Source organism: Meira miltonrushii (assembly GCF_003144205.1).
Source record: "Meira miltonrushii strain MCA 3882 unplaced genomic scaffold FA14scaffold_1, whole genome shotgun sequence".
Lineage (NCBI taxonomy): Eukaryota > Fungi > Basidiomycota > Exobasidiomycetes > Exobasidiales > Brachybasidiaceae > Meira > Meira miltonrushii.
The window spans coordinates 2,627,206-2,639,986 of record NW_020289943.1 but is presented as its reverse complement, the minus strand read 5'-3'; the positions used below and the strand labels follow the sequence as shown (position 1 = coordinate 2,639,986).

At 43.8% G+C, this 12,781-nt stretch overlaps 6 protein-coding genes across 6 annotated transcripts; 4 read left to right on the top strand and 2 right to left on the bottom strand.

Annotated features, from left to right (window-relative positions):
* Positions 1-161: 161 nt before the first annotated feature.
* On the top strand, positions 162-5,474 carry FA14DRAFT_142034 (uncharacterized protein; the record flags this gene model as incomplete). Its single annotated transcript, XM_025497160.1, has 2 exons — positions 162-4,269; positions 4,318-5,474. The coding sequence occupies 2 exons, from the start codon at positions 162-164 to the stop codon at positions 5,472-5,474; spliced, it is 5,265 nt and encodes a 1,754-aa protein (XP_025357911.1).
* A 59-nt stretch (positions 5,475-5,533) lies between these two features.
* On the bottom strand, positions 5,534-6,573 carry FA14DRAFT_159578 (uncharacterized protein). The gene has a single exon (XM_025498280.1). It carries the CDS (start codon positions 6,513-6,515, stop codon positions 5,598-5,600), a length of 918 nt encoding a protein of 305 aa, XP_025357910.1. The 5' UTR covers positions 6,516-6,573; the 3' UTR covers positions 5,534-5,597.
* Positions 6,574-6,745: 172 nt separating this feature from the next.
* FA14DRAFT_16737 (uncharacterized protein) lies at positions 6,746-8,200 on the top strand. Its single transcript, XM_025500081.1, has one exon. It carries the CDS (start codon positions 6,776-6,778, stop codon positions 8,150-8,152), a length of 1,377 nt encoding a protein of 458 aa, XP_025357909.1. The 5' UTR covers positions 6,746-6,775; the 3' UTR covers positions 8,153-8,200.
* Positions 8,110-9,299, bottom strand: FA14DRAFT_159577 (uncharacterized protein). The gene has a single exon (XM_025498279.1). The coding sequence runs from the start codon at positions 9,263-9,265 to the stop codon at positions 8,249-8,251; it is 1,017 nt and encodes a 338-aa protein (XP_025357908.1). The 5' UTR covers positions 9,266-9,299; the 3' UTR covers positions 8,110-8,248.
* A 200-nt stretch (positions 9,300-9,499) lies between these two features.
* Positions 9,500-10,022, top strand: FA14DRAFT_142027 (uncharacterized protein). The gene is made up of 3 exons (XM_025497159.1): positions 9,500-9,676; positions 9,741-9,806; positions 9,875-10,022. Exons 1-3 carry the CDS (start codon positions 9,614-9,616, stop codon positions 9,962-9,964), a joined length of 219 nt encoding a protein of 72 aa, XP_025357907.1. The 5' UTR covers positions 9,500-9,613; the 3' UTR covers positions 9,965-10,022.
* A 336-nt stretch (positions 10,023-10,358) lies between these two features.
* On the top strand, positions 10,359-12,245 carry FA14DRAFT_114504 (DUF300-domain-containing protein; the record flags this gene model as incomplete). The annotated part of the gene is made up of 2 exons (XM_025496057.1): positions 10,359-11,585; positions 11,688-12,245. Coding segments are annotated over 2 exons (1,785 nt in total), but the record flags the coding sequence as incomplete, so codon positions are not given.
* Positions 12,246-12,781: the final 536 nt, after the last annotated feature.

Here is a 12,781-nt window from a genome sequence, read left to right as displayed (position 1 = left end):
GACTATCTTCTGTTTTGAAAATGATGCAAATGCGGAGATTAGGGAATGCAAGAGCTCTGTGTATGCTGCAGAGCTCATTGCAGAGATCACTATCGAGAAAAGCATCGGCAACATTATCACCTCTGCAAGGTACATCATGGCAGAAGAGAGGAAGGGCATCAATGGCTGGAGATGGTCACACTGAAAGTACAATTAATAAATCAGACATCTCTCCACCTTTACCTCCCGGTGTAAACTCGACCAAGAAGGAAAAGACAGAACAACCGTCACATACTACAAAAGCTCCTTCGCCAAGCCGGACTGATATCGAAGATGCTAACTTCTGTCCACGAAATCCAGTCGGCGTTCAACTCCTTTCACGCAGTTTGCAATCACAACTCTTTCCTCCTCATACCACTCAAACACCGGCTATTCATGAAGAAGCATTGACGCTTTCACAGCATCATCTAAAATCACACGGACTGGAACCTGAACAAGCTTCAACATTACCTCCAATAGCATTCGACCTGCCAAGTCTACAAGGCAAGGATCTCAATCAACATTTCTGGAACTTAGGTCGACAAGTAGCTCAGCCATGGCTGGGAATGGCGCATAATCTTGCTGCATCCACTATCCTTGACACACTACCGGAAGGGCTTACTAGCCAACAAGAGAGCGATACTGATCCAGGGGAACATCCAGAAAGCGGTGATTTTGCACCTCAGGATTGGCTAGCGTTGGATCCGGCTATTCGATCAGAATGCAGTCTTCGTCCACCAAAATGGTTAAAGAAGCCAGGATGGGTTCGATATCCTATCTTGAAATCCAATGATGGAAAGTCTGCTTTGGGTTCCGGTGTACCCGTAGACTATCCTTTGGAAGAGGATGGAGCATTGGTATTCGATGTAGAAACAATGGTAGAAGAAGGTCAATTTCCCGTAATGGCAACTGCTGCAGGGCCAAAAGCTTGGTATGCATGGCTCAGTCCTTGGTTCTTGCAAGAAGGCGATCGTCACGAATCAAAAGATCATTTGATCCCATTTGGTCCTGCAAATGGTCAAAAATCGCCAACAGCAAGGCTTTTGATCGGTCATAATGTGGGGTACGATCGGGCGCGTATACGAGACGAATATTCTCTCGAACGAAGTAACATTCGCTTCTTGGATACGATGTCCTTACATGTGGCCACACGGGGAATCTCCAGTCCTCAAAGAGGAGCATGGGTTCGGCATAACCGTAGTAAGACGTTGGAGAGGATCCTAGAGCAAGACGATGTGGCTGAAGTGAAGAAAGCCGTCATTCGAGCAGTTTTGGGTGGAGAGGATGTTGATGAGGAAATCTTGGCAGAATTTGATCTTGAAGACATGTTATCTGAATCGGCGCAAGGTAGACAAGACGCGACGCTCATTCCTCCAGGTCTTGATAGCAACGGCGGCTCAGCTTCTGCATCTTTGCTATGGCAAGATATCACATCCAACAATGGTCTCGCTGACGTTGCTAGATTGCATTGCAATATAGACTTACCAAAAGATACTCGGCAATATTTCGTTGACGGTACATCACGCGAAGAATTGGTGGGCATGATGGATGAACTTTTGACGTATTGTGCAACTGATGTAGCGGTTACCCATAAAGTGTTTACAAAAGTCTGGCCAGCATTTGTCAAGAATTGCCCCAACCCTGCCACAGCTGCAGGAGTGTTGGGCTTGAGCAGTGCAATTCTTCCTGTTGATGATGAATGGAACGATTATATTTCGCGATGCGATGAAAATTATGACACTTCTTTGCAACAATTACGTCAGAATTTGGTCGATTTAGCAGAACAGCTACGACTTCAAGGCACGAAAGACGTATCGTGGGATAGCGCAATGGCTGCCAGTATGGCATACGCCATGCCTTCGAATGATCCTGAAGCAGAAGAGCCACAAGATTATATGACTAAACTCCAAGAGCAAGAAACTGAAATTAATAGGGAAAAGCTGTGGTGGGAAACAGACCCATGGGCATCCCAATTAGACTGGACTCCGAAGAAGCAAAAGAAAGACAAGTCTGCAAAGGTTGGCCTAAATGGAGAGACTGAAAGTTTGTCAAATTCTATCCCTAAATGGTATCGCGACAAGGTTTTGAAGCCTGATACTGGCTTGGGTCGATCGATGTCCCTTACACCAGCTATTTTGCGACTACAACATCGATCAAGACCATTTGTGAAGGATGACGTAGAGAAAGGTTGGACAACTTCCGCTGGTGAAGGAGATGAAGAACCATTCAAGGTGAAGGGAACACCTCTCAAACAGACAGTCCTAAAGAAGGATTCTGAACAGGATATAAGCAGTGGGCTAGGACCAGCAGGACAAGAAGCTTTGGAATCATTGCGCAATGGTGAGAGTGATGATGTGATCCGGGCAAAGTTGCGCTCAGCAGCAGATGCCTTGGTTGAGTGGGCTAGTGAGCATCCCGAGGAAGTCAAGAGTGATGCGCAATTAAGCCTTCTTGACTGGACGCCTGTTGAGGAGCCGACACTGAGCGAATCACAGAGTGAAACAGATGATCCGGCATCACAAGAATGGTGGCCGAAATGGTATTGGGATCTGTACAAATCAGCAACGGGTGAATTGGAGATCACGATCCGGTCCAAAATTGCTCCCATCCTACTGTGCTTAACATGGCAAGGATGCCCTTTACATCACAGTCGTGAACACGGCTGGGTCTTCCGATATGACCCGCAAATGGTAACACCCCTTTTGACCAGACAGAAGCCTCTTACTTTCAAGCTTGCGGCAGACTATACATTCACCAATGATATAGAAAGGACAGTATCACAAAAGCTTTCAAAGATCGCGAATGAAGCGATTGGGAAGAGTAGCGCAAACGTCGATCCAGCCAGTATAACACCAGTCTATTACAAAGTTCCCCATGCCGCAGGTGATGATTCCAACGTCGGCAGTCCGTTTAGCAAGAACTTTGTTCCTTTCTTCGAGAAGGGCACTTTGCAGAGTGATCATCCACAAGAGAAAGGTCGTTCAGCTGCCAAAGGAGCATTAGAGACGAATGCACGTTGCAGCTATTGGATCGGTGTTCGAGATCGCGTTAGGAAACAGATGGTCGTCTGGGATGGAGAAGGTGATAGTCAAATGCACTTTTCAGAAGGTGCGAGTGGTGCTCGACAAGATTCACCTTCTGAGTCAAAAAGAAGAAAGGGTATCATTTTACCTCAAATCGTTCCGATGGGAACGGTGACGCGAAGAGCAATTGAGAAAACATGGCTTACTGCTTCGAATGCAAAGAAGAATCGTGTTGGCTCTGAACTGAAAGCGATGGTCAAAGCGCCTCCCGGATGGTCTATCGTGGGTGCGGATGTAGACAGTCAAGAGCTTTGGATTTGCAGTGTGATGGGAGATGCTCAATTTGGCTTCCATGGCGCAACTGCTGTTGGTTGGATGACGCTGGAAGGCAGCAAATCACTTGGTACAGATTTGCACAGCAAGACAGCCTCAATTTTGGGAACGGGTCGTAATCAGGCAAAGGTGTTCAACTACTCGCGAATTTATGGTGCTGGAATTCGACATTCTTCCCAATTATTACTCAAAGCAACACCTGATATGTCCACAGAAGAAGCAATGCAAAAAGCAAAGGAACTTTATGCAAGCACAAAAGGCAAAAGTACATATACGGATGAATATTTCGGCCGAAAGTTTTGGTTCGGAGGAACGGAAAGTTATGTGTTCAACAAGCTTGAAGAGATTGCATTAGGTGAAAAGCCAAAGACACCCGCTCTGGATTGTGGTGTTACAGCTGCATTGACTAGAAAGTACCTACCGAAACAATCATCCCAACGACAACGATTTGGCGGTAAAGGTCTAACCGGCAATGAGGATTACATGCCCAGTAGAATCAATTGGGTCGTGCAATCAAGTGGTGTGGATTACCTCCATCTCTTGATCACCGCTATGGAATATCTGATATCCACGTATGATTTGCAAGCTCGATTCATGATCAGTGTTCATGATGAAGTACGCTATCTAGCTAAGGATGAGGATAGAGCAAGGGTCACATTAGCTTTGCAGATTGCCAACTTATGGACGAGAGCAATGTTTGCTCATCGTCTGCAAATGGACAGTCTGCCACAAGGTGTAGGCTTCTTTGCTCAAGTTGATATCGATAAGGTTTTACGAAAAGAAACTGATGATCCTTGTATCACGCCAAGTCATACAGAAGCAATTCCATTCGGGAAAGCGGTGGACATCTATCAAACCCTATCGGATACGAAAGGTGGCTCGTTGTACACTGACGGTCGAAGCATGAAAGATAATTCTTCGCCCACCAAGCTCGCAGATCAAGCCGCTTCATTAATACCTGCCAATGAAGAGATTGATATCTCTAAGCCAAAGTACAAAGAGTCCACGCAAGCTCATCGATCTTTGGGAGAGAGAGGCTTGCGGTTCTTGCAAGCACAAGCTTCAGGTGATATTGGAGAGATTTCTGCTTTAGAACAAAGAGCATCAAGGTACGAAGAGATGGAAGCAGAAGGAGAAATTGATGATAGTGATATCTCATACATGCATGAAATTGCTCAGACTTCTTCCCAGCGATCGAGAAAGAATGGTTCTGATGCTTTAGGTACGAAAAGTCGTCGACCAAGTACTCCCCGCAGAAACAAACAGAACGATCAATTTGCTTCTATGCACACATCCGCTCGCTTGGATTCGAATCTGCCCTCCGATTTGCAAGACATTGTTTCATGCTTTCCTTCGCGACCATTCAAATTGCACGTACCATTTTGGAAGACATCGGAGCACCGATTCAAGACCTTATGGAATGTTTATGCAGCCTTACTCCGTGCAATCCCAAAAGAGAATATGAATGTCTTGCAAGACGTTCGCGATACGATCCGCGCTTATCGACATTGCACAAGCCCTGGAGAAGTACAGAAGCTGGAAGATCGTGCATCAGATTTATTGCATTTGTTGAAGAAAGCCAAAAAGGGTGACAAAGAAGCAATCGATTCGCTTGCAGCTCTGGAAGAGGAGATCTCTCAATCGGAATACGAGAAAAAGTGGACAGAAAAGGCAGAAGAATATTTTGAAAGTATAAAGGATAAACCGATTCCACGCCCTTCTGGTGCTTTGCTTCCGCCAACGATCTACAATCCACCCTTGCTTCGATATAAACCCGTTCAACCTGATCACATCACCATGCTGATCGCAAAACGAAGATCAGCGCGAGAGTTACGTGGGCTGAAGAGGGCAGATTCGGTTGAAAGGTTGAAGCATCTTAAAGTTGATCCTTTCCTGTCTGAAACGGATCGAATGGAATTTTCGCGCAAGATCAGTGATTTTGAATTACAGCCGATGCAAGAAGCTTATGATCGTGATCGAGCGCGATCAGAGATGGTGTTCAGTACAAGCATGTTGAGAGTGGCCAAACATGCTCGTCAGGGCAAGAAAAGAAGTCGTGAACGAAAAAGAAATATGGAGAGGGAAACTTTAGAGGAATGATTTGAAAATTTATGCAACACATTTGACTCATGCTCACACTGCATTAATTGTTGTATCAATATGCACACACTACTGAAATTTTGTATTAATTAGGATTATATGTACAGTATGCAATACATGCTTTTACGATTTGTCTATTGAGACTTCTATTTCTCCTTTTGCATGACTGACGTCGGATAAGGTGATGAGTCTTTGACGACCATCTTTCTGCGATAAGGCAAGGACGGGGACTTTTTCACCGATCAAATTGCGCTTAGAGCAAGCCCATGATTCAGAAGGCATCACAACCAATCGTCTAGCAGCCCTTCTGATCATTTCTCTTAATCCTGCATGTGAATGTTTTAAGTACTCGTGAATTGCATTGCCTAATTGAACGTCTGATATCTTGTCCATGTCATCATCCATCACTTGTGCAACATCTTGGAGTGTTTTTAGCTTTGTTGCTTTTGATGATTGTTGAGCCACTGCCCATATTGATGATTCTATCCATGCATCCAGGTCTAGTTCATGCACTAGCAGCTGATGTTGTGGACCTAGAGGTGTTTCTTTGTTTGGATCACCTTCATCGCGATTAATGCATTTCTCAAGATTCGAATTCCCCTCCAATTCTGTTGGTTTTGTGACTTTGTTCATATTCACGCCTGCTGGACTTCCTACGTCTTCGCCACCTTGATAAGTAAACACTTTGATCGTTCCTGGCCAAGATCTACATTGATCTGAACAAAATCGAATTTCATCCCAATTTCTCTTCCATTTACTGCGTGGAGTGATTTCTCTTCCACAACAATGACATGGTTTAGCTTGTAATTTTGATAGATCTATCGAATCATCCTTTGTTGATGTCTCGCCCCCGTTTGTATGTACTTTGGCAGTTTGAATGGGAGATGGCGGTGTGATTGCACGCCTATCGTTTCGTTTTGGCGGCATTGATGAAGACACACGACAGCACGTACTTTGTGCTCTGATAGGCTGTTTAAGTTGGGTGTTTCTTGATACCTTACAAGTTGACAATAAACGAATGTAACCCCTTTGAGTGCTCATGTTGATCTTACTAAAGCTACTTTTTCTCTTGTTTCATTACGGTAAGGATGATGATGGAAGAATCAGAAATTGTTGTGGAGCAAATCAATGCATGAGCAATGATCACGTAAGCCGACATCGACTCACAAGTCACAAGCGCGTCCCCGCCCTGGAGCATTACCGGCGATCAAGCAAGCCGGAAAATTGGAAAAAGTAAACAAAGGCACACACAAAAGAGTGGGTTATGACCATCAACAATCATTTACATACTTCAGAGCAAGATGGCGGATGACAATTCTACAGCAAGTTCCTCAAGCGTGCAGATTGCAGGGCCATCCAATACCAGCACTTCTAACGATAACAGGCCTCAATCCATGCAAAATGTATATCGAAGACGATCAGCATTTTCGTTCCCGAGAGCGGCTCAACCTGAAATTGTGCGAGCATATCAAAAGGATGTCTATTACCGTGATCTGTTGCAAACACAATTACAAGATGTCGTTCGAAGCTTGCTGGGTAGTAGAGTGCTATTCCAGAATGCAGATTCGATCAGTTTTGTGGGATCGGTTGCCTATTTTGCTCTGAGCACACTTGGAGGAGCACAAACGCTAGGAGAAGAATATGTGAATGCGATGATGACGGATGGAAAGACTGGAAGGATTGTCGCTCTCAAGCGTAGGATGAGCTTCATCTTCTTTTATGTAATTGCACCATTCTTATCCACACGACTTTATTCCATGGCAAGAAGGAAGCTAGTATCGTCTCACCAACTTAGATCACAAGCTCTGCAACGGGCACAGCTTAGAGCCGCTGCTGTTGCTCCCAAGAGAGGACCAGAAGCAGAAAGAGCAAAAGAGAACGCTCCAAAGGCAACAAGAGTTGATCGAATCGTTGCTGTTCTAGCAGAACGATTACCCACTATGGACAGCATACATTCATCCACAGGAATATTGGCATACTTTGGAGCTGCACATTTGGCATTGTTCTATTTAGGTGGAAGATACTATAAATTCAGTCAAAGACTTTCGGGTACAGAATACATCAGCACAATCCCGCGTAGACCTGGCTCTAAACCACCTTCATATGAAGTGTTGGGTTTCCTTTTGGGTGTGCAATTGTTCATCAAATTGGTATCGCAAGCAAATAGATGGCGGATCTCATGGCAGCAGAAAAAGAAGGCCGACGTAATCGACGAGGAAGGCGAGACAGAGTCTGAACAAACTTCCGCGGTATCCGTAAAGGAAACAGTTCAGATCGATGATTCTCAATGGTCACACAAGACCAGTCCTCCAAGTCGTGTACAAAAGCAACAAAAGAAAAAGTCGGAAGAGGTACCGCTTCAGTATCCTGATGCAGATGGATTGCCTTCTGCACAAGATTTAGGCTTAGAAGCCAATGTAGACCGATCCCAATTGGAAGCAGCAAGAGCTTCAGCAAAGGTTAAAGCAGCCGAATTGGAAGCGATCGGTCAAAGTGTTCTACGTTGTACTTTATGCATGGAACAACGTGAACCGGAAAAAGGAACATCTGCTGTAACGGAATGCGGTCATGTGTTCTGTTGGGATTGCATCTTAGGTTGGAGTAAAGAAAAAGCAGAATGTCCTCTATGCAGACAGTCGTTTAACCCTAGTCATCTCTTGCCAATCTACAACTTTTAATGGCCTCCTATCTTCATAGCATATACCGGAATGAATGCAATTGTACAATAAAACAACAGATGAAGATATAAATGAGTGTTTGTATAAAGAGAGAAATCATGCTTTGGTATAACCTTCGAAATCGTAATCGATTCCTTGTTGTTTGATTCGCTTTCTGCGCTTTTCTTGTCGTTGCAGTAACTTTGTCTCTGCTCTCTCTTTTTGTTCTTGTGTTCGTGCTTTATTATGAGAAACACGGAACTTTCTGTCGGCTGGAATCTTGCGGTAGGTGCGATTTGCACCTACCCAAAGGCTAGGATGTTGTTTTTCCTTGGGGACAATGTGCACTTGCAACAACCTTCCTTCTAATAGGTAATTGTGCATTGTCTCACAAACAATCTTTCCAACTTCTTCATCTTCAAATTCGACGAAAGCATAATGTTTTGTTGCTCCAGTCTTTTTGTTACGTGCCAATCTTAACCGTTTCACGTTTCCGAATTGGTCCAAATATGATCGTAATGCACTTTCAGGCATAGTTTTTGGTACTCTTCCGAAATAAAGAACGATAGGTTTACCTGCTTGACCGCTTTCTTTTCTCTTTTTGTTCACTTTTTCCAATCTTGCTTTCACCACTGCATCATCTTTACTGCTCGGTAATTTCACCACGCCAGATGCGCTGATTGTGCCTTGTTTTGTCTCTTTGTCATCGTCTTCATCTTCGTCGGATGAATCTGCTCCGTCTACGTCGGAGAACCCTGCTAGGATAGCTGCATCGTCGTCTTCTGCGTCTTCTGCTTCACTATCAGTTTCTACCTCTTCTTCTTCTTCTTCTTCTTCTTCTTCATCATCATCATCCCCTGCATCTAGAGCAATCATATCGTCTTCATCGCTATCTTCCTTTTCTTCTGCTGCATCAATCACACTGATAGCTGTAGGTCTTGTCTTCTTTGTATCTTTTGATGGTACAGTTGTGCTCTTTGAAGATTCTTTTGCTTGTGTTTTTGTTGCAGGTTTGCTTACTTTTGCTTTCTTATTTATCCTTCCTTTCTCTTCTTCTACAGGTCTAGATCTCTTGACGTTGGATACGGCTCTATTGCCATTCTTTGCACCTGATGTTGATCGTGTAGTAGGCATTTTTGTTTATTGGATGCCACCTTTGCGGAGATTGTGGTAGGGAATCAGCCCTCTCAAACCTCCAATGCAAGTTTTCTATAATTTGTCCATAAATTCTTAAATTGGGAAAAAAATTAAAGCCCGACCAAAGCACGTGTTTATGTGTCGGCGCGTTTGATGCACACGCACACGCACATCGAGTATGCATTCTGTTGATCCGGCGGTGTATGAAATTACACTAACCAATTCTCCACAAATGGTAATTGGAATTGAAGTGTTGATCTACTGATAAGGTGGTGATTGCTGTCAAATGTCAAAATGACTAAACAGACAACATAAACAAACTCCATCATCCTATTTCAACTAAACATGGCTCAATATCGATCTCATAAACGAAAAATTCCAAAAGAACGTCGAGTTGGAGGCTGGCGAGTGAGTATAATTGGATAGTCTCGCTATATGCTCATCATGTTGACTTTTTCTCTCTTCCTCGTAGTCTGCCCTTAACAATCCCGGAACAAGCAAAGAAGGTCGTGCTCATGCCAGAAGACAATTGATCTTAGTAAGTCGATGCAGGATTAGCAGCATACAAGTGCATACATTGAAATATCTATCACCCCTTTCTTACAGCATGGACATGTGATTGATGCATTCACTTCTACCACTATGAACACAAGAGTTCGTCGTTGGCTAGGTTTACGGGCAAGACATCGTAATTGATCATCATCTGCTTCCCTTTACAGCTTTTTATACAATGAATGCCATATGCTATCATCCTTCTTTGCTTCCCCTGACGCCGTGGCTTTACTCCACTATGGCTCAGCATTGTGTGTGTGCGTGTATGCTCAGCCACTGCTTAAATCGCGTCTTGACCCTGAATGCTTTGGTGAGAGAGGCACTGCATTAAGCTATTCAATAAAAAATAAGACGTGGAGCAAAGGGGCATCATTACCATCACATCATTCCAGTCAAGATGGTAATGAATAAAAGCTCATAAAGGACATTAAAATCAACAAGAACATCCTTGGTGTTATAGCGAAGCATAGGTCCAACTATGAATTGGGCAATAGAAACAATGAGGAGGGAAGTAGATCTGCCACCTGTGAGCGGTGGTGGATCTGGTCGTTCGCTACCTCCTGCCCTGCTTTGGACGGCAACTGCAAGTGCTTTATTTTCAACTCTTTTCAGTCTTTATTCTATCAATTCTCAATTACGTGCTTATCGTAAACCAGTTTTGCAAAGATATGTGGTTCGATTGCTCTTGATGGTTCCAATTTATTCTTTATCTTCAATGGCTTCTTTGTTTTCCCTTCAAGCTGCTTTTATTATTGACGTTATACGTGATGTCTATGAAGGTTTCGTCATTTGGAGCTTTTTTAGCTTATTGGTCGAATATCTCGGCGGAGAACGTAGTTTGTTGATTCTCGTGCATGGAAGGAGACCGATCCCACATCCATTCCCGATCAACCTCTTCTTCAAGCCATTAGACATCTCCGACCCTTATACCTTCCTAGGTCTCAAAAGGGGCATTCTGCAATACGTTCAAATCAAACCAATTTTAGCAATCTTGACAGTCGTTTTGAAAAGTGTTGGCAAATACGATGATGGTAAACTGGCTTGGGATAACGGTTATACCTGGGTTAGTGTGACCTACAACTTTTCGGTATTTTTATCACTTTATTGTTTGGGAATGTTTTGGGCTGGTTTAGCAGAAGATTTGGCTCCTTTTCGTGTCACTAGCAAATTTTTATGTATCAAAGGAATCATCTTTTTTAGCTTTTGGCAAGGCTTTGGCGTTTCAATCTTGGTTGCAACTGGCCTTATCAAACAAATTGGACCTGTTCGAGATGAAGAGTTTATCTCGCTAGCCGTTCAAGATATGTTGATCTGTTTGGAAATGCCACTGTTTGCTTTGGGTCATGCATATGCTTTCTCACCAAGAGATTATATCGACCCTTTTAGTAGCTATCAATCCAGATTGCCAGCTCTTTACGCTCTTCGAGATGCGATCGGAATGTATGATGTCATCAGTGATAGTCTTACCACCATTCGTGGAACAGGATATGGTTATCAAACGTTCGAGCCAAGCGAAGGTGTAATGCATCAAAGGTTAGGTAGAGAACGTAGGGTGAGAGCAGGTTTACGATATACCCAAGGTGGAAAAGCGAAATATTGGCTGCCATTACGAGGTACGCCAGAAGAAGTTAGGGAGAATGCAGGTCTCATGGCAAGACATCAAGGTCCTGCAAAACAATTCAGAAGATGGCTAGATAAAAAACGTGCAGAAAGGGAAGGATACGCACCTTTACTACCGGATGAAGCTGAAGACGTTGTACATGAAGTGGATGTTGAAGCAGATGCTGCAGATCAATCAGATGTCTCGGTACGTGATCCATTGCGAGGAGAGCAAAACGCAAACCATGGTTCTAACGAAGATGAAGAGAATGATCGCGCGTCTACTTCTTTGTTAGATAAAGCACGACAATGGGCAGTAGATCAAGCTCAAGCATCGTTGGAATTCCTCGACAATATGGACAGGGATGGCGATGAAGATGTTCACGCGGCAGCTTTAAACTTCTCAGACATTGAAGAAGGAGATGAAATGGAGGTTCTATATGAGAAAAGTAGAGCCTTGACACATGGAGATTATGCTTTCCCAAGCGTAGATATTCGAGAAGAAGAAGCAAGAAAGCGAAGATGGGAAGAAGATGAAAATATGCTAAAGCGATACAAAGCACAAAAAGGCCAACGTATGCGTGTAGGTCGTATTTTGGGCGGAGGTGGAAAGGATACGAAGACGGATGATTCTAGAAATGATGATGATCAAGGTGAGGGAAGTGGTTCTGGTCATTCCAGTCCGAATTCTTCGAAACCTGTCGGTGTAGTGGATCTCTTGGTTGCTGATAGTCAAGCAGAAGAACGTGAAAGGTTGCGTGAAAGAAGGAGAGGAGATCCAGCCTTACGTGCCGGTCAACGAACAAGAATATTCCGAAGAGAATGGGAAGGCGAACAATCATCGCAAAAGAACGGAAAGAGACCGTCTATGGAAGCAGAAGAATCTCCAAATGGGGAAACAGCAACTAAACACAACCAAACGTTAGCCGGAAGATCAGAAAATGAACTAGAAGATCGAATTAAAACTGATGCCGTTCGAGAACAACACCCTCAAGCTGATGATGGAACGGCACATAAAGTGGAAGATTCGGATTTGCAACCCAAAGCGCATGCCGAAGTAGAAACTGCCGAAGTTGGAGAAGAAGGCGTGATTTCACAAGTTGTTGATGCGCCTACCTCAAGTTCTCCCGAACAATAAAAGGTGCAAAGTGGGAAATGTAGTATGTACTGTATTATATAATGAATAATGGAATTGCCTTTTCAGAAATCCGTATTGATGCCATTTAACTCTCTAAAAGATGATCGATCGGTAAGAATTCACAAAACGAAGGATGCAACGCCTCCTACTACTCTCTGATTGAGGGCACCTTCAAGGCTTTTTTTCACACATCACATTATTCTAATTCATTCTCACCGGAGTGG

Coding starts and splice junctions, on each gene's coding strand:
- FA14DRAFT_159578 (XM_025498280.1), bottom strand. CDS start 6,515: ATGAGCACTCAAAGGGGTTACATTCGTTTATTGTCAACTTGTAAGGTA.
- FA14DRAFT_16737 (XM_025500081.1), top strand. CDS start 6,776: ATGGCGGATGACAATTCTACAGCAAGTTCCTCAAGCGTGCAGATTGCA.
- FA14DRAFT_159577 (XM_025498279.1), bottom strand. CDS start 9,265: ATGCCTACTACACGATCAACATCAGGTGCAAAGAATGGCAATAGAGCC.
- FA14DRAFT_142027 (XM_025497159.1), top strand. CDS start 9,614: ATGGCTCAATATCGATCTCATAAACGAAAAATTCCAAAAGAACGTCGA. Junction 9,677..9,740: donor GTCGAGTTGGAGGCTGGCGA/GTGAGTATAATT, acceptor TCTTCCTCGTAG/TCTGCCCTTAACAATCCCGG. Junction 9,807..9,874: donor CCAGAAGACAATTGATCTTA/GTAAGTCGATGC, acceptor CCTTTCTTACAG/CATGGACATGTGATTGATGC.